The sequence below is a fragment of the Thermobia domestica genome, chromosome 2 (assembly GCF_964235325.1).
Source record: "Thermobia domestica chromosome 2, izTheDome1.hap1.1, whole genome shotgun sequence".
Taxonomy (NCBI): domain Eukaryota; kingdom Metazoa; phylum Arthropoda; class Insecta; order Zygentoma; family Lepismatidae; genus Thermobia; species Thermobia domestica.
Window position 1 is genome coordinate 76,122,908 of NC_137455.1, and position 22,759 is coordinate 76,145,666.

Sequence of the window (22,759 nt, forward strand, 5' to 3'; positions counted from 1 at the left end):
TTTAACTGTTTTAGTATTATTATTTACTGTTTTTAGTGTTTCTATTATTCTCTACTTTTTAGTGGTTTTGTTGAAGTCGGTTAATACATATCAGGGGCGGATCCAGGGGGGGCGATCGGGACAAACGCCCCCCCCCAGAAGAGGAAACTTTCTTATTTTATATATATAAATAAAACCCATCCCAAAGTTAGAAGCTCTTAAAAGTAGCAGTATGACAACCCACCGCCCCCCCAGAAGTCAGTCCTGGATCCGCCCCTGATACACATATTTTTAAAAATAGTTTTTAAGTGTGTCAGTGCAGCCCACAGAGGACTATGGCCGTATAGATGACGCCTATTAAACTGAGTAAAGCGTGGGTGTTATGACCCGAACCGAACCATCATTACTTAAGACTTTCTAAACCAGGGTTTGCTACCTTGCAATTCAAATAACTTTCCAATATTGCTTTAAGACGCTGGATCCATACCCGAAAATTCTGTTCTCGGGAACACTCGCACTTACCATTGTTCAAAATAATAATATTTTATGTATATTTTTTCTATTGGAAGAGCTATGTCTCGACTTGAATTTTGTAGGAAAAATTCTGTCTCGACTCGTCTCGTGCGCATCCCTATCGCTAGGCGTACATGAAGAAAATTTTATATTTTGATTAAGTTATATTTTGATCTCGAAAAGAAAAAAAAGAAGCATATTCTAATCCAATGATTTCTAATCTTTGTTTACTTGGCGTACTTAATCGTAAACCCTTAATAATTGAAGCCCCTTCCTCCTGGTCATTGATCATACGTGTTTTTTATCTGACCCGTTGTGCTGTACACAAAAATAGGATTTTGTGCTCATTTTTGATACTCTTGTGAATAATAATAATAATAATAATAATAATAATAATAATAATAATAATAATAATAATAATAATAATAATAATAATAATAATAATAATAATAATAATAATAATAATAATAATAATAATAGTGATGATAATAATAATAATAATTCTGTCAGAAAACGTTAGCGCGAGAAATAGAAAGTAAATTCGTATGCTTCTCCTAGAGAAATGTAGGAAGGTATACTAGTCTTCAGGGTGGAAAAAATCATGATTTTTTTTCAAAAAAATCATTTTTGTTGATTTTTTGATTTAAATCGATTTTTTTGATTTAAATCAAATCTTTTTCTTCGTATAATACAAGTCGCGAACTGAAGAAAAACATTAGGAATTAGTATTAAATGTTAATTATGCCATTTAAGTGAAAGTATTGGGTTTTAATTTTGAATTAATTCCCAATCGTTAACCTATTTCAATCCCAAACAATGTTTCTTAAGCATTAAGGAAAAAGTACAGCAATGTATATCAACATAACACTTTTCTTTTCACGAAAGTTGCTGATATTTGGCAGCGGCATATTTTTAAACAATTGGAACTAACTAGCGGCACGAAATACATATAAAGTACATAAATTTCGCCTAAAATTAACTAACTCACTCTATGACCTATGGAACCCGGAGGTTCAATGCCGCGTTCACAAAAGCTCTCCTGACTTCTATCCTTAGTCAACTGAATCCAGTTTCTATTTTGTATTCTTATTTCTGCGAGATCCATCTTAATATTGTCCTTCCATCTGCGCCTAGGGTCTTCCTAATGGTTGTTTTCCGATTGGACTTCCAGTCAAGACTTTGAAAGCGTTTCTACTTTCTTCCATTCTAGCTACATGTCCTGCCCACCTGAGCCTCCAAGATTTGATGACCCTAACAATATTTGGTGAACGGTATAAATTATGCAGTTCCTCATCATGAAGTTTTCGCCATTCCTCATTTCCGTTCCTTTTGGGTTTCAGGATTTTATTCTCAAATACTTTCAGCCTGCGTTCTTCCCTCAGCGTAAGCGACCATGTTTCACAACCATATAGCACAACAAGCATAATCATCGTTTTACATATTTTAAAGCTTCAAATTCCTCGACAGACTTCGCAACGATAAGAGATTTTGAACTGAATAATAACACGAATTCCCTGTTTTTAGTCGATATTTAATTTCTTCGTGAATACCTTTTTCTGATCCTATATATTAGCCGATGGCAGAACTTTGTCTTTATGCGATGAGCTTTTGTAAGTCAAAAATTTTCTCCAGGAATTCCATAATAAAAAAATCAAGATGATCAGTTCCAGTAGAAGAAACACTTTTGATTGTTAAAAATATGCTTTATGTAACATGAGAAATAGTTCAAATGCAAGTTGTCCGTGCATTTAAGACATCTATACATAGCAGGCACATTTTTATACTTTTCTGCTGGCTATTTTATTTCCTCTGACAATGTTTCCTGCACAGGCAGGGCAAATTTTCTGCGATCACATCGCAGATCACGGCATGTTCTGCAATGGGGTCAAGTATCCACTTTATCAAAAGTATTATTCGATATTTTAACGCATCCAAAATTTGTCGTATTACGATCCCGAGGAACTTCTATGTATTTAGTACATAGATTTCGCCCAAAATTTTAAAATCTTATTTTTTGTTTTGTTTCGGAGAGGGGATCGGACCCCTCTAAATATGCCCCTATTATCTGGAAACAAACAAATAGACGTGGACAAAAAGAGTTTTCATCTTAAATGTCTATGGTGATTTCGCCGTTGGAATAGAAATTTTAAAACCCTGTGTTACAAAGAGAAGAAAGCAGGGTTCACCCGTAACCCGTTCAAACGGGATTTTCCCTGATCGTTCCCTACATGATACTCGTTTTCATACTGTGCTTACATACATTTGAGTCTCATTGTATTATGATTATTATCTTCCATAATCGAAATATCAGAAGAGAAACGGGATTTTAGTTACTTTCACTTTAAATTAATTTATTTCGGAATTTGATTTAAATCAATGATTTTTATTTAAAAAATCAAGTGATTTAAATCTTGATTAAAATCGTGATTTAAATCAGACTGATTTAAATCAATCCACCCTGCTAGTCTTTTTCGAGATAATTGTGTACCGTAGATATAAAATTATATACATTCTGTAAGAAAGAGTACATTCTTATTTACCACTTCCTATAACACTTGTCATAACCATAATTAATGGATGACGACCGTATCAATTCAACTATTGTAATTACAGTACATTGCATCAGCGATAACGTTTACGTAGTTCTATTACGTAAGCTGATGATGACTTCATCAAATTCCCCTCGTATGATTTTTCTTTTTTATTGTATTATTTTTTACTCTTTCTGCATCATTCAAATTATATGTTTTCTTATAGTGTAAATGAAATCAGCTGTGTTTATCTTAGTGTACATAACTAATTTCTTTTTCTTTTTTATCATTACAGGTATTGCGAATTTCCGGTTCCCTTCCTTGAGTTCGCTTTCTCGCCGCAAGATGCCTCTGTCGCCGCGGCCACATTTGGACGTCCGACAGTGGCTGAATGTCCTCGACCTCTCGCAATACGCACATATTTTTGAAAAATATCAGGGAGTTGAGGTAAGATATGATATTCAAAGTGTTTTCCAAACTTTACTTCCTAACACATTAGGGTTATTCAATTTCGAACAATTGTATTCAGATTCGGCTGTAGGTATTTTGACACCCTAGGCGAGAAATATTTCGGCGCCCACTGTGACGTTACCCGGGTGATATTTCGCCGCCCCAGATTTTAGTAATATTATCCCTTATTTTTAAGGTAAAAGGCAACAACAACAAACTCCATTACTGTCCTGACCTGAACATAACTTAATGTCATTTCGATTTCGATGAAGTATGCGGTGAAGCTTACTATCATATATGGTAGCTTTTTTTTTTAATGCTTATATGCTGTTATAATAATTGTTTACTCTACTAAGTTTTAAACTGAGAAAAAAAACTAACCGCGCCGCCCCTAAAATTTGCCGCCTAAGATGGATGCCTAGTTTGCCTATATGAAAGAACCGGACCTGATTGCACTTTATTCAAGCACAATACAGTAAAATGTTCGAAGTCCAGTATAACGAAATGTTCAGAATTACGAAATTATCTTTAGCCCCCTTCCCTTTTCCCAATTTAATGTGTTAAAATATTCTGTATTAACGAAGTTCGAACTTTTAATATAACAACAAATGAACACATTATCTTCATGCGTATATTTAACTTTATGTGATTTTTTAAAATATAATTGAACTTTATCCTCTTTTATAATATAAATATTTTCTCTTATTATACTATACATGCAGAGGGCGCGGTGGCTCAGTGGTAGAGCGTTCAGCTCCGGTGCTTGGGGTCCCTGGTTCGATCCCAGCTCGCGCCGTGTGGACTTTGTGTGGACAAACACCGCGCTCGTGGGTTTTCTCGGGGTTCTCCCGTTTCCTCCCACTTTCTTCATTCCACCATTTCACTCATTTCTCATAATCACCGTCTCCTTTAGTCTAACCAGCATAACCGTGCGACGTAAAACTTAAAGATAGAGCAGGATAACCACTTGAATATAACTAATGAGCGTCGTTTCATTAAATAAGCTTTGCGCATCTTCCAATGCAAGAAATTAGGAACTAAACCATAGTAAAGATAGAAAATATTAAAAAAAAAAAAGACTTTAATTGTTCAAGATGGAGCCAGTGGCTCACACTGAAACCTCACAAGATGCCAATGAGATACCGAAGAGCCAATCTGCTCGTTAGATAGTCCACAGAATACTAACTATTAGATCTAAACAGCTTGACATTTTATTGGTGCGTTTTGGAGAAAATCGACGTAAGACTTTCTGACAAATGAGACCGAAGAGAACCTTTCTGAACATGTATAAATATATAAATTAGCAATCAGTATATAATCGACTACCAAAATTGAGTTGATTTTCTGCGAAGTATTTCCGACAAAATCGACTTCAAAATTTACCAACTGCAACATCCACATAAAAATTATGAATTATACAGGGTGGATCGGAAATCAGATAACAGCCCTAACATATGAAAAGCTGTTGGGTTGGTGACGCATATTGCCCATAGATGATGTCTGGAGAATCTGACAACCTCAGAAACATAAATGACCACTACGGCCGTCATGTTGGAGACCGACATCATGAATATAACTTGATTTCTTAAATACAAAAGTCGGCATGTAACACATGTTTTAGATGCAGTCTTCTGATCCCTTTGCAACACATACTTGAAATAACTGTCTTCTACAAGATATAATAATCCATAATAAGTATAAATACGAAAGTGAAAAGTGCTATTGGCTTTTTATCGGGTAGTACTCCATAAGGAAGCTATGATGGCCTCAACTGATACCTGACACCAATATGTAAAGTGATGAGTGTAACCATGGAAATATGTGAACGCTGTCCGACACGCAAGGCAGTTTTTTTAAAATGCTATTTGAAGTATTTCTCCACCATCCTTATTTACTCCCATACCCACAGTTGCTGACGCGCCTGCTCCTTACGGACGCACCCCAAGCGGGCTCTCCTACTGCACTTCTGCTCTGAATCTGTTAGATACATTTCTTGCTTTTAGTGGCCATCTAGCACACGTTGATTAGTGTTCTTTGCTTTATAGTTGTTATAGTATACGTACATGTTCTGTATTTTATCTCCATAACAAGTAAGCCTTCTTAAAATGAATCTGCACCCAGTAATGGAACTTCTCTCTTAAGATTCACTTGCGAAGTTAATATTTCATTAAAGTATGTGTCTGTAAAAGAAAAAAAGTTCTCTTACGGTGCATTTAATTTTGTTTATTTTTTATTTATTTTATTTTATTTATTTATTTATTTATTTTGTTAATAGCAGTTTATTCTCAATCTGCCATTAACAAATCCAACATTGAAAAGCGCTCTAACAATTCAGCTGACATAAAGTTAAAGTAATACATATTTCATTGACTGACGTTTATTGAAATTGTATTAAGATAGTTATGTAAATAAATATACCTGTAAATACAGCTATTATGAATCGCTTCTCTTTCACAAGAATTTCATAATAAGAACGTTTACGAGTAGTCTATGTACGTTAAACCCAACTACTCAATACTGTTACCTTGACACTAAGCACTTTTCAAGATTCTTTGTCGTGAACAATGGAAGTTTGACTGTTTGTTAGAATGAATAATTGGCAGTCCTTTTGAATCTGAAATGTAACTGAGCATTCTTTTATAGATATATATATATATATATATATATATATATATATATATATATATATATATATATATATATATATATATATATATATATATATATATATATATATATATTTTATAAGAAAACTTCGTCGTTCATCTTGTCTTCCATCCATCATTTCGTTCTTTCAATTGAAGAAAACTTTTCTTTTAGTTCTTGTTCACCTGTACAGATGGCAGCAGGAATTCTTTCCTTAACATTAAAATTAATTAAGGTTTAACTGACATAAATTTTTCTTACAGTATCCATCACAATTTTCTTTCTTTAAGTTCATTTGTGCTGTCATCTCAGGTTTTTCTTCTTTTTCTTTACTAATTACATGCATATTCAATAAGAATAATAATGCTGCACAAATAATAATTGCAGTCAAATAAAAATTATTTCAAATTCTTCTCAGAATGTCTTTAATTGAGTACCCTAAGTCCTCTCAATATTCAATTTCATAAATATAAGAGTCAGTAAGTACGTAATTGAAATATCGTTTTTCTTTCATCTTCTGGAAAATTAATGAGTTAAAATATGAGAACGAAAACATGAAAATAAAGAAAGGTGCTAATTAGTGAAAGCTTTTCACGCATAATTATTCCTATTTTCTCTCTCTCTCTCTCTCTCTCTCTCTCTCTCTCTCTCTGTGAGGAAAATTTCAATTAAAAGTAGCAGACAGAGTTTGTTAATTTTCTTGAAAGGAAGATGAAAACTTTTCTTAAAAAGTCTGTCATTAAATTTTGTTCCATGACTTTCAGTTCAGTCAGAGGGAGAAAGTTTATTGCAGTTGAGTTTTTTTTTTTTTTTTTTTTTAATGAACTTACAGCAACCAAACGAAATAACTGTGGGATAGAAATGAAGTTTGGTTTCTTCTAACGAAAAAAAAACATTATTATTATTTCTCTTATTCGCTTTTAAAACAATTATGTTTGTTATCCGTTATGAATTTAATTTACTTCTGTAGCTATTTACTTTCTACTTCCCAACCCAAAACCATATCATCAGCTTGCCGGCTACAAAACATGTTTTATACCATAATTTTTAATGTAAGGTCGGTAAGACGCTCGTGTTACACTCGCGTTTCGACAGAATGGACCAGTGAAAGGAAAATTCTGTGCCAGTTAAATGTTTTAGAATATTGGTGCTCATCCCTTCCCCAGGTGCTTGGATGTAATTCTCCTCCACCCACCAAATTTACCATTCTTTCTCCCGGAGAAAAAAAAAAAAAAAAACTAGTAGAGGAAACCGAAGTTGAATGCCACAGAGCCAAAATAACTTGCTCAATAGTCTAAATTTTATTCAATTTCGGAACAATTTTGCCCTAAAGAAAATACATTGTTTGCTATGACAATTAATTATTTTAAAATGTTCTTCTCCGTACTAAGTTCTCCTGCACAGTTAGCATTCTCAAAAGCATAATTATGGTATAATTAAATTTCTATTTTTCAATTTTCAATGAAAACTTAATGCTTCTCCTTAAAAAAATCTCATGGGCACAATCTAAGCCCTAAAACCCATTTTTAGAGCCTGTCTATTTCAGGTGTGCCCTCGGAAAATATGCGAGACATATCTACTTCTGCCTATCCCTGCCATCCTCTGACGGAGAAAATCCTCCCTTTGCTTAGGGAAAAGAAGTGAATGACCTCCGCTGTGTTGCCAATTTGTCATTCAGTCATTTGGTCTTGACGAGTGAAGATCGTAGGCTACTTAGAATGGCTAACAAGTCAGAGCACAACAAAGTCTGTGAAATAATTCATTGCGGCAACACTTCCGCATTGAAAGATCTCGGCCACAGCAACGTGTTCCTCCTCTTTCGAGGAGGTACGGGAAAACATACATCGACAGGAGCGCCAGAAGGAGCACCCCTGGAATAGAAAGGCTCTAGGCGCTTCTATTTTAAAGTGCTTACTTTCTCTTCCGTACAGTAGTGTAGATGGATTTAGCTCTTAGAGAGGCCATTCGACGCTACTTTAGATGTTAATTGGATTAAAAGTACATCTTACTACTTGGTTAGAGTTTAGCATTCTTTCTCAACGCCAAGACTACACGAGACCTGGTCCTATACAAGATGAAATCTGATCCACTGTAACACGGTCAAATTTCAAGACTCTCTTTACCAGTAATCAATACTGGGACGCCGCGTACCAAAAGTACGTACGTACGCTAGCTATTAGACCAACAGGAAGGGCTACGTCTTATTGCATTTGCCTAACAAGATAGCCCTGTAGTATATACATGGGGGTGGGGGTGGCACTTGATTACGCTTTAGCTAGGGTTGTCTGCAAGACGAGACGAAAATTTCACGATACATTTTCGAGACGAGACAGTTTGAACTCTTGTCACGAAGAAAAGCTTAAGTCACTATTAAAGGACTGCGTTCTTACTGGAATTTTTGAAAGTTCTCTTTAGAGAACATAGACAGTACTTAACTCAGTGAATCACAAACAGTTATTAACTCAATATCTTTCCCTACTGTTCTCGTGGCTAGAGCATCACATTGGATACATGTGATCCAGGAGTCGATTCCCAATGGAAAAGCATTGAGGGCATTACGATGGTTCCGATTTGAGCTGAAGCTGTAAGTCCACGTCTCATATATATCTCGGTGTTGAAAAGGGACGATAAATTTCAACAAACAAGATAATTCAGCTTGTGAAATGTACATTTATTTTAATGCTGAAATTACCTCCACTTGTCCTATTCTTAATGCTGCTATCAACAGATAATTCCGGGTTTTCTCGTTTAATGTTTTCTGATGGCCTCAGTTCCTTCATCTTTTATTCGTTCAGTCTTTCTATAAGTTGGCAATCAGTATAAAACAAAATATAAGGACGTTTAGATGCCCTGTGAAACTCATAGCAGGATACGGAAAAAGTTCCGAATTCAAAGGACAATCATGATCATAAGTATTCTTGCCACATTACATTTCAATTATGAGCAACTTCATGCACGATGGTCTTCAGCTAAGCTCTTCGTCTTGACGTAGCCATTATCTTGTTTTAATATCTTTCTTTTTGACTTTCTCACCCGCACTTCCCTTTTCCTTCCATCATAGTTTACAATGTTCCTCAGGATACAGTACTTTTGAACCAATGTACCAATCAATTTCTCTTACGTTTTTCTTTTAGTTAATTCTACATTGTTATTTTCTTCCGTACTATTCCCAACACTTCCGTATTGTTTTTTTTTTCGTTCGAACCAGCTAATTTTCTTCATTCTTCTCAATTATGACATTTTAGAACCCAATAATGATTATCCATTGCTTTCGTGTCATTGTGTGTTTGTTTCTGCTTCAAAGGATGCTATACTCCATACGAAATACTTAATAATTCTTTATTGTGGAGCACGTAGGTTCATTGGCAAAGCATCTCTGATGTGAGAGGTTCGTCATTCGATCCCAGGCCGTGTGAGTTTGTGGTGGATAGCGTCATGTCTATGGAGTTTCTGGAGATTCTCTGGTTTCCTCCCACATCTCATTCCAACAATTATATCATAACGAGCATACACTCTTGAATTAATCATTTATTTAAGAATTAATTAAAGCATTCACTTTAAATAGTCATTCTTTAGCCTAAAGAGCATAAACATAGAGACATTAAATGAACGGTGATGATCACCTGCGCCATCTTTGATTTGTAGAGAATTAATTTATATGGAACTTTTTTTTTCTCGTTAAAATGAATTCGAATTTTAATGGTTTGATTTCGTTGGTTTCTTCTTCAAATCAGTTTGCATTCCCTTAGTTCGTGAAAATTTTATTTTGTTATACCAAATTCAACTCAAGTAATATTAACTAGGATGGTTGTAAAGTCAGTACCTATTTGTGACAATGAATATTTCAAAAACTATCACAGTTTTATTACCATTGAATACATTATTAGGGTGTATCATTTGGTTATTAAGTGTTACATTTCAACGTATGCACTCGCATTTTCCACACACTTCTGGAATCTTTCACAACCAGAACTCTCTTAGCATCTCAACTGGAACATTTGGTTTTAACTTGTACACATCTTCCTTAGCCCAATCCCAAAGAAAGAAGTCATGATGCATTCCTACCTTGCTCTTGCCTGCGCCATCTCTGCATTTGCACCACCGACCTCCAAACTTCATTCCTGGCGGCAATCTTAGCTCTATCTTCTACGCTCTATACACCAGCCATTTTGCGGTTTTCACCGGATCAACTTGTGAAATCATAAATGATAAACCTCACATTAGTAAACAGCATTACACGCTAGCTAGAGCTGATGCTAGTTTCTAGGATAATCTAAATTAAAAATAGGTATTGAATTTAGAACCACCCTGTATATAAAATACAAATTAATTTCGAAAAATCAAAGTCAATTTAAGTAGACTTAGCAGAAAAATCACTAAAACCACATCATTAAGATTCTAGTTCGTTGTATAAATTATAGGACTAAAATAAAGGTAGTGTAGAAACTCAACCCCGTTACAGATTTCATTTAATTTTCTCTTGACACTTTATTCAAAGATTCACAAAACATAGTTTCGTTCTTCATAATACTTATTTTCTTACTTTTAGACTTACTTTTCTTCCTATTTATTTATTTATTTCGTAGGCAATCCTATCTCTAAAGATTCATGTGACACAATTGTATTTTAAGGAAGAGGAAAAAATAAAATTTATTTATTCGATATCTCGCTTTAGTAGAAAACTTCAACTGGAAAATTGTTGTTTTCTTTTGATTTTTTCCCCTCTACTCGTTAGCGAAAAAGCCTCTATTTTAAAGGATGAGTTCAGTCCTTCCCAGGCAGACATTGTCGTGATCTAATGAATAATGTAAATTAATTCTGGGTACCCTCAAATGGAGCTGAAGGGATTGAAAATGTATTCTGCAGCTTGAAGTAAACAAATGAAGAAATTCTAAAGGGAATGAAACGGAATGAGTAAATTGTGTATGAACTCCACCTCATTTTGCCTTCTTCTTTTACTTGTGGGTAGTCGTCTCAGTTAAAAAATTGTGAAAGAAGTATTTTCTTTTATTTGCACGGAGTACGATATCTCTGTTTCATTATCATTACAATGGAATCGAATAAAATAGAGAAACAATCGAACAATTTAATCGGGAGAAGAATTGCATATTGCATTAGAGCAGCCAAAATCTATACCGCTGCTGCAAAAGTGCTTTTCCCTTTTAATTTTATTATAATCGACTACATGAAACGTGTACATAAGTGATATCAGGCCCGAATAAGTACCTAGACTGAAGAGCTGGAGCCTAGGGTGACATGCATCCAAGAGGTACCATATTTGATTTTCTCTCCCTCCCCCCCCCTCCCCGCCGTATATATTACCGAATAAATTAATTTAGTATACTAGAAATTTACTATGTGAGCGTTTCAGCATTACTAATTAGAACAGTGGTCGGTGTGAAGAGTAAGTAAAGGGGACGCAAGTTACTAGTAGAAGCACACTATGGAATTATTAATAAAGCATTACTTGTAATGATCCTTTACAATCTACTTTTAGCTAATTTCACAAAGGTACATGTTTGACATTTGGTATTTCATATTTCTATTCAAGACTTCTACGTTATTGAAAGCTAAATAACTGTGCAAAATATTATTATTATTCACAAAATTATCAAAAATAAACACAAAATCCTATTTTTGTGTGCAGCACAACGGGTCAGATAAAAAGCACGTATGATCAATGAGGAAGGAGGGGCGTGTATTATTCAGGGTTTACGATTAAGTACGCCAGGTAAACAAAGGTTAGGGACCATTGGATTAAAATATGCTTTTTTTTTTCCTTTTCGAGATCAAAATATAAAATTTTCTTCATGTACCTCTAGCAACAGGGATGTGCACGAGACGAATCGAGACAGAATTTTCCTTACAAAATTCGAGTCGAGACATAGCTCTTCCAATAGAAAAAATATACATTTTTCGAATCGAGATATCATTTTTACAGCACATTTTCGAGACGACACCCACAGCCTCAAATCTTGTCTCGTGCGCTTCCCTGATTAGCAACAACAGCACTTTCAAATTCGGTAAGTAGTAATATATTTGAAACTACAGTGCATAACTTTAGGGGCGCGGTGGCTCAGTGGTAGAGCGTTCACCTCCAGTGCTTGGGGTCCCTGGTTGGATCTCAGCCCGCACCGTGTGGACTTTGTGGTGGACAAACACCGCGCTCGTCTGTTTTCTCGGGATTTTCCCACTTTCTTTATTCCACCATTTCATTCTTTCTCATCATGATCGTCTCCTTTAGCCTAACCGGCATAACCGTGGGACGTAAAACTTAAAGATTTCATTTCATTTCATTTTACAGTACATCACTTTTTCGGGGAAAGGAGCAGTTTCAGAAGAATAGCCTAGGGCACCAGAATGTTACTCCAGCCCTAAGTGATATGAATGATATGGTCAAATATATGGGAAGTAATGTCAATCTTGAGAAGAGCGGAAAACGTGTCTCTCCTAACAAAAAGTCTAAGACATGCTCACTCGCTCCTTTTGTACAGTATTAGAGTTAAGTTTTGTTTCTTCGTTTTATGCATGTTATGTGTTTCACTTATGGAAACATTTGTATTGCAGGACCTTCTGTCATTCTCAGAATCCGACATAAAGGACCTCGGCGTAAAAAATTCTGCCCATAGAGCAAGGCTTGTGTCCAGCCTGGTAGCGCTGCGAACTAAGCATGAAAGAGGTAAGTAAAATATTCTCTACTAATCGCATAATATATTTTTATATAGAATAAAACAAATACATTATTCTTACATCGTTCTGCTACATTATATTCTTCACTACTGTCAACATTTATTGTTTATTTTTCATTTATAGCCTAGCTAACAGAAGCAAAGGAGACGGTCAAATTTAAATACTTAAGTCTAGTATTAGTTTGGTGAGAATAAAATGTTCAGTAGAAAACTCACTTCAGCTACACAACACAGGGGTGAACTAACATTACGCGTCTAACTTCACAAACTCATTGCACATATATCAGGATAGAGTCTTTCTATTTCAACTGTGCCTCTTCTGGCGCTGCTGTTGATGTGTGTTTTCCCGAAATCTCCCTCGAAAGAGGAGGGACAAGTTGTTGCGGCCGAGATCTTTCAATTGTTAGATGCGGAACCGTTGCCAAAATGAATTATTTCACGAACTTCGCTGTGCTCTGTCTTGTTAGCCACTCTAAGTAGCCTACGATCTTCACTCGTCAATATCAAGCAACTGAATGACAAATCGGCAACAGAGCTGAGGTCATTCACTTCTTTTTCTTAAGCAAAGGGAGGGTTTCACCCGCCAGAGGGAGGCGGGAGTTGGGCCGAAGTATAGTTTGCATAGTTTCCGAGGGCACAGATGAGATAGATAGACTCTAGGATACCCAGACAGTCAGAAAGTAGCGTTGTTGAACAGAGTCGTATGCTAGTTGAAGTATTTGTTTATGAATTTAATCTGGTAGGCTATGTATAACGAGTCGCTGAAATAATTTAAAAAGATATATTTGGGCTTTAAATGGAGAATCAAATGAACTATTCGCCGTTGGTTTGTCAAATTTTGTTCAGCTGATTGAACATTGCAAAATGAGCTTCATGAGTATTGACCAACATAATGTTCGAAAGAGTTCCTCAGGAACATCGTGGAAGTAGACTCTCGGAGAATTGTTAGTGCCCTTTCAGAGTAGTTAGGTTTACACCATACACAGTCGTTTGGCGGCTCCGTGCAATCGGTATGAGATCCCACCTGACTTGATACTGGCTAACAGGAATTCCTATCTGGAAGTGTGTAGTTCCCTGGTTGTATTAAGTAACCGGGGAGGTTTCCTGCATCGTATTATCATTTCTGATGAAAAATGAATCGGCTACAATAATTCTAAACTATAACAGTAGTTGGATCGTAATCAATGTCCGAAACGGTTTCCAAACCTGCAGAATGGTTTGTTGTTTATTGTGATCTGCGATGGGGGTGATTCATCATGTCTCTCTGTTCGCCAAGGTGAGGTAATTACTGTGGACTGTTACAATACTGAACTCTATGAAATACATCGCAAACCTGTCCTCATGTTGCATGATAATGGACGGTGTGCTCGTTCTGTGCATTGTAGTATATAAACCTTCCTCACCCACCGTATTCCCTCGATTTGTCTCTCACTGATTACACCTTTTTCCGGCATCTCGAGCACTTCTTGCGACGGAAGATGTTTCTTGATGATCTGGCGGTGCAACATGTGGTCGAGGACTTCTTCGAATTGCAGACTTCAGACTTCTTTCCCCACAGATTCAATCGTTAGTTTAGCGACGCGCATATGGTTGCACACAATGATTGTTATGATTAACCAGATACTTTGGCTTTCATTTCTTCTTCTTCTTCTTTTTTGGCCTGTGGAAATGATGCATATGGAGCGGACATTTCATTTCCACAAACCTAGTAAAATAGGATTGATAACCGTATTTTATTGTAATTTAGTTACGATGGAGTGACAGATCACTTGCCAGCCATTCGTAGTTATTTTGTTTAAAAGTCTTACAATGTTACTACACTTATTTGTATTCACCATTTCAGTCATGGTCATTTATAGTTCTTTTTAAATCCAGTTGTTTACATTTTTTTAAAACAAAGGAAATTGTAGATGTTCACTTAGAAAGTTGCTGCTCGTATCCTTATTACCATAAGAGTCATTGATTGTATGCCATTGTCTTCAGAATGATTCACTTTCGAATCATACAAAATATATACCTACCTCTCAGATGCAAAATTCTGGAGAAATTAAGGGAAGTTCTTGATATTTTCCTGAAAAAGTACCTTTTCAAAATTTGGGCGCTCCTATAGCCGTGCCCCAGAGTCTAGTACTTGCACGAATAGTACACTGAGAAAAAATGTATGTGGCGTACGTAAAATCGTGTTACATTTGTAAATCCTATAGTTTTTGAACTTAATCTACAGCAAACGTATAAATGAAAACGCTTTCTGTATAAGTGTTCCATCTGTACGTACTTTCCGTATGAAACAATATAGGCGATCAGGATCTCACATACAAATGGACGTACAGTATATAACATTAGCTGAGGAATGTAACATACATATATGTATGTAATATAAGGAAGACTGTTAAATATCAGACATCCTTCAACGGCATGATGTAACATCTAAGAGCAATGCCTAAGTAGCATACGGATAACATATGATCCGTACTGATTTCTGTAGTAAGCAAGACGCTTCCATATATTTGTATATACAATATACTGCTGTCCGAAGAACGGATTTTTCTCAATGTACACCCCCAAAATTCTCCATGCCCTAGAATACACTTCTGCCAAGTTTCATTGAAATAAATTAGTAGGTATGCAAATATAAAAGGATTTCGAACAATTTTCGTGACTTCATATACAGAGGGAATGCGATAGAGAGATGAAATAGGGCACATTTTCGTATGTAAACGGTAGCCCGCAACCTTGTGTGTAAGAGAGATGACATAATAATTTGCACTTACAATGTAATTAAGTGTATGTAAATAAATACTTATCAAATGATACCTAGCCATTATGCATATGGTGAATAACTGATTTTAAAAGGACTAGTAACGCGTATGGATTTGGATTTCTTATTTACGGACCATATGTAATTCGCTGGTCATAAGCTCAACCTTGTTGATATAACGAAAGCTAAGACAAGGAAATGAAATGTCACATGTGAAAATTAAATGAGCCACAATAACAATAATAATAATAGTGTTGTAAAAACTAAGGGTTAGCAAATAAGGCGAAGTGACTATAACTTCCGGGCTAGTGATGGAACGTTACTGCTATTAAAAGAAGTCATAAAAGTTACGGATTATGGACAGTGCGACGCGAATACAGACACGTCTTGAATATTTTATTACTTTGTGTGCCAACATGACGAACTCCTAGAGTTTTAAATAGATACAGGTAACAATAATGTGATTTAACGGTGCATTCATCTCCATCCTTTTCTCTCTGTGTTATGATGCGAAAGAACATCTTCTGAGGTAAATAAAGAAACACGTTTCTGTTACTGTACGAATGAATTAATATGGTAAACACGATGGGCTTGAATAATATCTGGAAGAAGGAGATGGTAGATCAACTCACTCCCACTGCAAAGAATCTTTGGATTGTTCTTCCTGTAAGATTGTGATGGACCACAATGTGTTGATAGGTTTTCTCCGAACCTCCGAAAAAGAGGCGACGAGGCAAACTTGACCCGCAGGACGTACTTTGCCGATCCCTGCTTTAGAGAACTTCATAATGAGGTTTCACGAATTGAATTTATATTTTTTAAATTTTTTTTAAAAACGAGGAAGTATCAAAAGTTCGTGGAATCACCTAAAAAAAATTCACTCTGGAGAACTATGATGATATTAGTCCTTTTCTAAGTAGTCACTGTGCCTAGCGAAACATTTTTGCCAGCTGTTCTTCACTTTCCGTTAGCCTGTCTTGTAGAAGTCTGCAGTTTGACTTTGCAACCACAGTTCAATCTCAGAAATGATATCATCTCTACTGTCAAAATGACGTCCTGTGAGTGGACGCTTCATTTCTGGAAAGAGGAAGAAGTCACTTGGTGCTAGGTCCGGTGAGTATATGCGTGGGGCAATATTTCATATCCTAATTCCATTGTCTTCATTATGGATGCATGGACGGAATGAGCTGGTGCATTGTCTGCCAACAGCAGCACCCGTTTTGTGACCAATCCACGACGTTTCTTCTTCAGTTCCTCTCATAACTTAATCACTAGATGGGAGTAATAGGTACTACTAGTAGTTTGCCTCTGTGGTAGGCAATTTGTGATGATGACCCCTTCACAGTCCCAGAAAACGGAAAGCAACACGTTGGGGTCAGACTTCTGCACTCTTGACTTTTTAGTGGGGGAAGGAGGGGTATTCCCATTGTTTGCTCACTTCCTTTGTTTCTAACTCATTAAGATAAACCCAACTTCCATCCATTGTCAGTAGTCTGCCGAAAAGTCTTCATCCACCTCACAGCGATGCAACATTTCTCTTGCAGCATCCTCGCGATTTATCTTCTGGAAAAGGGTGAGCAGTCGTGGCACCCACCGTGCTGACACTTCCTGAAGATGCAGCTGGTTGTGAGTGATATTCCAGGCGTCCAGGCGTGCGTTCCACACATCACACTTTTAAAGGTTATCCTCCTGTCTTCCATTGTGATCTCAACTTCCTCCGTCAAGGCGGTATTATCTGTAAGAGATCATCTTCCAGATCTAGAAGCGTCCGCGGTGGTCATGTTTCCAGTTTGGAATTGCCGTTTCCACGTGAATACCATCTCATAGGATGGACTTTCATTCTCATAGACTTCTTTCATCTTTTCGTGGATCTGCTTTGCTGATTTTCCTTGAAGATGGAGGAACTTAATGACGCTGCATGCCTCAAGCTTGTCAATCATCTCACCTTCAGTGAGTTACCTGCAAAAAGAAAAAAAGAAAGAGTTATTGTAACGAGTCCAAAATTTGCATTAACATACAATAGTCTAACTATAAAATGCATGTCCGAGGGGGTTCGTAGTTCGTCACATTCTAGGTGATTGCATAAACTTTCTGATACCCCCTCGTACTAAAGAATATTTCAATTATTATTTTGCAGTTGGAAATTTTGGTTTTGTTCGGTTGTTATTTATTCTGCACCAAATACTGGCGCATTAGTCAATTGTCCACCAAATTTTTGCTTGCACTCCCATCTTCCTGAGCACGTGTTCTCGTGACACATCCCGATCAGATTGTATCTATTAATGGCCGTTCCCTTAGTTCTAGAATTCCATTTTCACCCCCTGTAAATACATGAATGGTTGTGATCCTAGTCGGTCATTTCTACTCTCTAAATTTGAACACATTTAAAACATGGTGCGAAATCCTAGGGGGTTGCAGGGAAATTTCTCCCACTTAATATTTTTGAAGCAATCTCCAACTAATCAAGTTACTGGGAGGTAAATGACATTACACTATTGTCAAAAGTTTGCAAATTAATTACGGTAATTCATATGATTTTCATATGCAATTTACGGGTAAACTAGTGGTATGGGAAGATACAGAAAACAAAGTTAATTATGATCTGGCAACTTTGTATCCGTAATTCTACTTGGTTTGAGGTCATCAAATACATGAACTCTCTATGTTGAAGCAAGCATTTCAGCAAGCAATCTTTCTTTCCCCTACTTCGTCTGTGATGAATTCGCACTCTGATTTGAAATAAAATTATATTTCCATTGTGTTCTGATGTGTCTGGATCACCTATAAAATACAGTGTTTGTGTAGAACATTGTCTGTGGGCTCTTTGATATACAAATAATCCGAGAGTCTATAGCGATGATTTGTATATGGTGTAAGTTGATTGCGTATAGGCTTTTCGAATTCTGTCTTCATAAAAGTAAAGAGGGTTGCTCTCACAACCCTTTGTATGAGGGTTATTTTCGTCATTAAGAATGCACTTTAGTTTGTCATTTCAGTCTGTGTGGAAAGGAATAACAGGTTGGAGTCCAAAATACACTTATCATGAATAAAATTATTATTGTGGTACGTATCTTCCGTGGGTTGTGAGCTCATTTCTTGTTATTTGTGAGATCTATGTTGTCCTGTTGAGTTGATGAGTGGAGGAATGTAGAGATTGGTTTCAGGGAATGGTTACTGTCTGTTGTTGAGTGATTTTGGACTTTGTGTAGCAGAGGAAGTTGTCAGGGAGAGGTGGATGATGATGAAGAGAGTGAAAATTTAAGAGCGTAATGAAACGGTAGTTGTAGGAGGGGGGCCCCTTCCATATTTCGTCACCATGGATACCTCGGATGCCTACTTCATCCCCTCGATTTTTGTTCTACCACACAGCATCCCTTTGTGTGAGGTAGCAGCCTTTCGTCTGTGACACCCCCTTTTCTCCCCTCTGTTCAACTGCAGTATTTCTCTCTCGTTCATTCATTCAAGTCTCGTGTTTTAGGGGTTATTTTTCTCTTTCTGATCTATTGATTGCCTTCCTAATTCACTGCAACACACACGCACACACACATAAATACACATACTGAGAAAGAATGTGGTAGCTTCTGTGTGTAAATGCGTGAGGAGGGTTGCGGATGCTCTCTTGTAAGCAGGAAATGGCGGATGTTTGAAAATTTTGATGAGAGGGAAAGGGAAGAATAAGGGATGGAACTTACTTCCTATATACAAAAGGGGATGAAGAGCAGCAAAATCCATTTTGAGTTATGTACTACTTCATTTTTTTTTCTTCTCTAACTAAATCTTGATGGATTGTAAGTTTTTAGGGGTTTGGAAGGCTGATCAGAAGAAATCTTTCACCCCTTCGATTCTTAGGGTTAGAGGAGAAAATGCAGCACCATTTACGAGATAGTACATAATATTCACATTTCCTATCACGAAAGAAAAGCTGTCACAGAATCTTAAATTCAGTGATTTTCTTGGATTTGTGGCACTCGAGGCTCTCGTATGCCTTAAAGGCTGTATATCCGGGAGTTAAAAGCAAAATCTTAAAAAGCACTTTCAGATACAAAGGAAGGGAACAAAAAGACGCCATCTTGTAAACTTGCTAATCGCTCTTTCCTTCGACAACTCACCCAGTTATCAACATTTTCGTGAACTATATTTAAGAAAAGAATATATACATACAGATAACGTTATTGTTTGATGTCCCTGAGAGCTGTTGGAGTCAAGTTTTTGCAGTGATGATATACTGTGAGCAAATTTTCTTTAGGTTTAAATACGCACTAGCCTATTAAAGTCATATTAGCGTATTTCATTGAAGTGTTTATCAGTGTTTTTGATAAGAGTAATCAATTAAAGTACTTTGATATTCCTTGCATGCCCCTCTTTTCCCCGTAATTGTCTTACTAGCCTACTTTTGTGCTTTAGGTCCCCGTTTTTATTTTTATTAAATCCATAGGATTTACTTGGCATGGAAACGAAAGCGCAGCAGCGAGACTATATGAGAACAGGACCTGCAATTCAAGGTGGGATCCGAACCACTATAATGGGACCAAATTTCAGAGCTTTGCCACTGAAGATCGAACCCGGGACTCCGTGCAACAAAGGCGCGCACGCTAACCACTAGAGCAGCAGGTAGGGCGCAAGAGCATCGTGTAGACAGAAGAATACGAGGAGAACATATCCTCAAGTTTCCGTGAGAAAATTAACAATCTTCTTCGGACATGGTGAGCCTAGAAAATATTAAATTTCGCTACGCCACATGCATAGAAGTGAAAACAAAACAAAACAAAACTTATTAGTCTATTGTACGATAAAGTCACAAGAGGATCTGACAGGCCATTTCATTATTTATGGTCAGTACTACTGTTGTAAAATTGGGATAATTCCGTATCCTAATGCCCAGAATTGACCTTCCAAGATTCGTTATTTGAATGAAGCAATTTTTCAGTTAATTTTAACACTACTAGTCAGAACATTGATTATCATCCATATTTTTTGCCTTTAGATGATGGTGCACCACAATTTTCATTCAAATGCCTCACATTGCTGGTCTATCAAGCAAAATTCTGTGGTCGCATCGGAAATCAAACCTTGAAACCAAGTGTGCTAATATTAGTTTTAAAAAATTGCATTTTTATTTTTCTTTTAAATAAATGATAGTGCTAACCAACAAACAAAATCAATATACTGAGTGCAAATTAATTAATTAGAAAATGGTTTTTCATATCAATGTAACGAAAGTTTAGCTTTTGATTATGAACCATATATACTGTATATATATAATTGCAAACATTTTCGGTTTGGTTTAAAAGTTTCTTCATGTTTTATCGAGTTCACTTTCACTTAGTAAAGCATAATCAATCAATCAATACACACATGTATATATATTGAGTGGTTGGAAATAACACGTACAAACTTTGGGAGATTAATCCTTACACGAAAACATGAAAATAATTATAGACCCACAAGGGCACAGAAATGCGTCATTTCGGAGCTATAGCCCACCGAAAATTGGCAGAAATGATAAATAAATAAAAAGGAACTCAGGTAAACAGTAAGTGGATCACACACTAGAAGTATCAAATTTGTCCGGTAGATGTCAACCATTGGAGGACGTTCACTGTCATCTAATGGCGAGATATGTAACTTCTACTAGCTTTGTAAAAAAAAAAAATGTAAAATTCGCTTTTCGTTCGTTACCGTGTGGAGTAACGGATGGACGTGTCACCGTTATCCGTTAAGATGCTCAAGCGAGATAATTGCTCTAGCTGTCTATTGCTAAAAAGGAATTTAAGGAAAAATGTATCCGTTCAAGAGTTACTATTATTGTTATTTTGATCATTTAGATTCCATTAATGTGCCAATGGATGTGGAACATAGGAGGCAACAGGGTTAGCCTCGAAAGGTCTTTTGCAAACGAAAATTTATAAATCAGGAATTGAAAACTGGCACACATTATATTTACTGATAACATTAATAACTCCGAAGGGGGCACGACGGCCCAGTGATAGAGCGCTTACCTCTGGGGGGGGGGCTTGGTTCGATCCCCGGTCAAGTAAGTTTGTGGTAGACAATATCGTGTCCGTTGGTTTTCTCTGGGTTCTCCTATTCCCTCCAACTTTTTCATTCCCCCACTTATTCCATCATCATATACTTGCCTTGATCATTCGTCTCCCTTAGTCTAAGGACATAACCTTGGGATGTTAAACTGAAAGATTTCATTTCATTTCAATAAATCCGAAATTATGCATTTGTGCACGACACACGATGGCCTATAATACTTTTCATTTTGTCATATGGAAAATAATTTCCCAAAATTCATTGGTGTTGTTTCCAAACTATCTCATAAAGTTAACTTACTAATTTGACTTACTTTCATCATCATTGCTATCATCCATAATTGTCAATCCACTGCTGAATGAATGTCTCTCCAGCTCTTCTTCACAGCCGTCTTCTGGGCAATTCTTTTCCATGTTACTTTGGAGCTCCCTCGTGGCTAAGAGGTTAGCGTACGTACACTCATGTCCAAAATGATTGTCGTATATCTATAACTGTCTTCTTGTAAGAATATAATTTGATAATGATTTTGCAGGGTACTTTTAATACTGATACTATATGTAAGATCGGAAAATGTTTATTTGTGATAAATTCAAAGGAAAAGAATTATAAATACAAAAATGAGAAAGAGTAAAACAAAATGTTGCTAAATTGACAAGAAAGTTTTATTTTCGTTTTAATGTTCTTATTTACTGCTCTTTTGGCATGAAATTTGCCAGATACATGTCTTTGCCGATTATACACATACTAACATTGTAAGAAATACCAGGCGGATTCGTTATCAAATTATATTCCTACAACAACATATTTTTAGACATGCGACAATAATTTTGGACATGATTGTACCTTTCCCGTCAGATACCCGAGTTCGATTCCTAACGGGACCTCATGTGATTCGGATCCCACCTCAAGCTGTAAGACCACGTCTCATATAGCATCGCTGCTGAAAGGGACGCTAAACTAAACTAAAATCAAATCAAATCCATGTTACTATGTAGTGCTTCTTCATTTCGCCCACCTTTCATTAGCTACAAATGAAATGACCTGACATGACAATGATTGCAAAATACTTACTTTGCTGATGATGTTGCTGACGTGAAAGATGTTCCGATTTTTTTGTACAGTTCATATTCTAAATCCGAATTCTATGTCCGGCG

At 36.4% G+C, this 22,759-nt stretch overlaps 1 protein-coding gene across 3 annotated transcripts in view; it reads left to right on the top strand.

Moving 5' to 3' along the window:
- The window catches only part of LOC145672866 (breast cancer anti-estrogen resistance protein 3 homolog), a 420,567-nt gene that overhangs the window by 193,897 nt on the left and 203,911 nt on the right, over positions 1-22,759 (top strand). For all 3 annotated transcript variants that reach the window (XM_081742056.1, XM_081742048.1, XM_081742039.1), the window contains 2 exons: positions 3,319-3,470; positions 12,687-12,798. In XM_081742056.1, coding sequence (XP_081598182.1) covers positions 3,369-3,470; positions 12,687-12,798 — 214 coding nt within the window. In that variant the 5' untranslated portion in view covers positions 3,319-3,368. The remainder of the gene's footprint in view (positions 1-3,318; positions 3,471-12,686; positions 12,799-22,759) is intronic.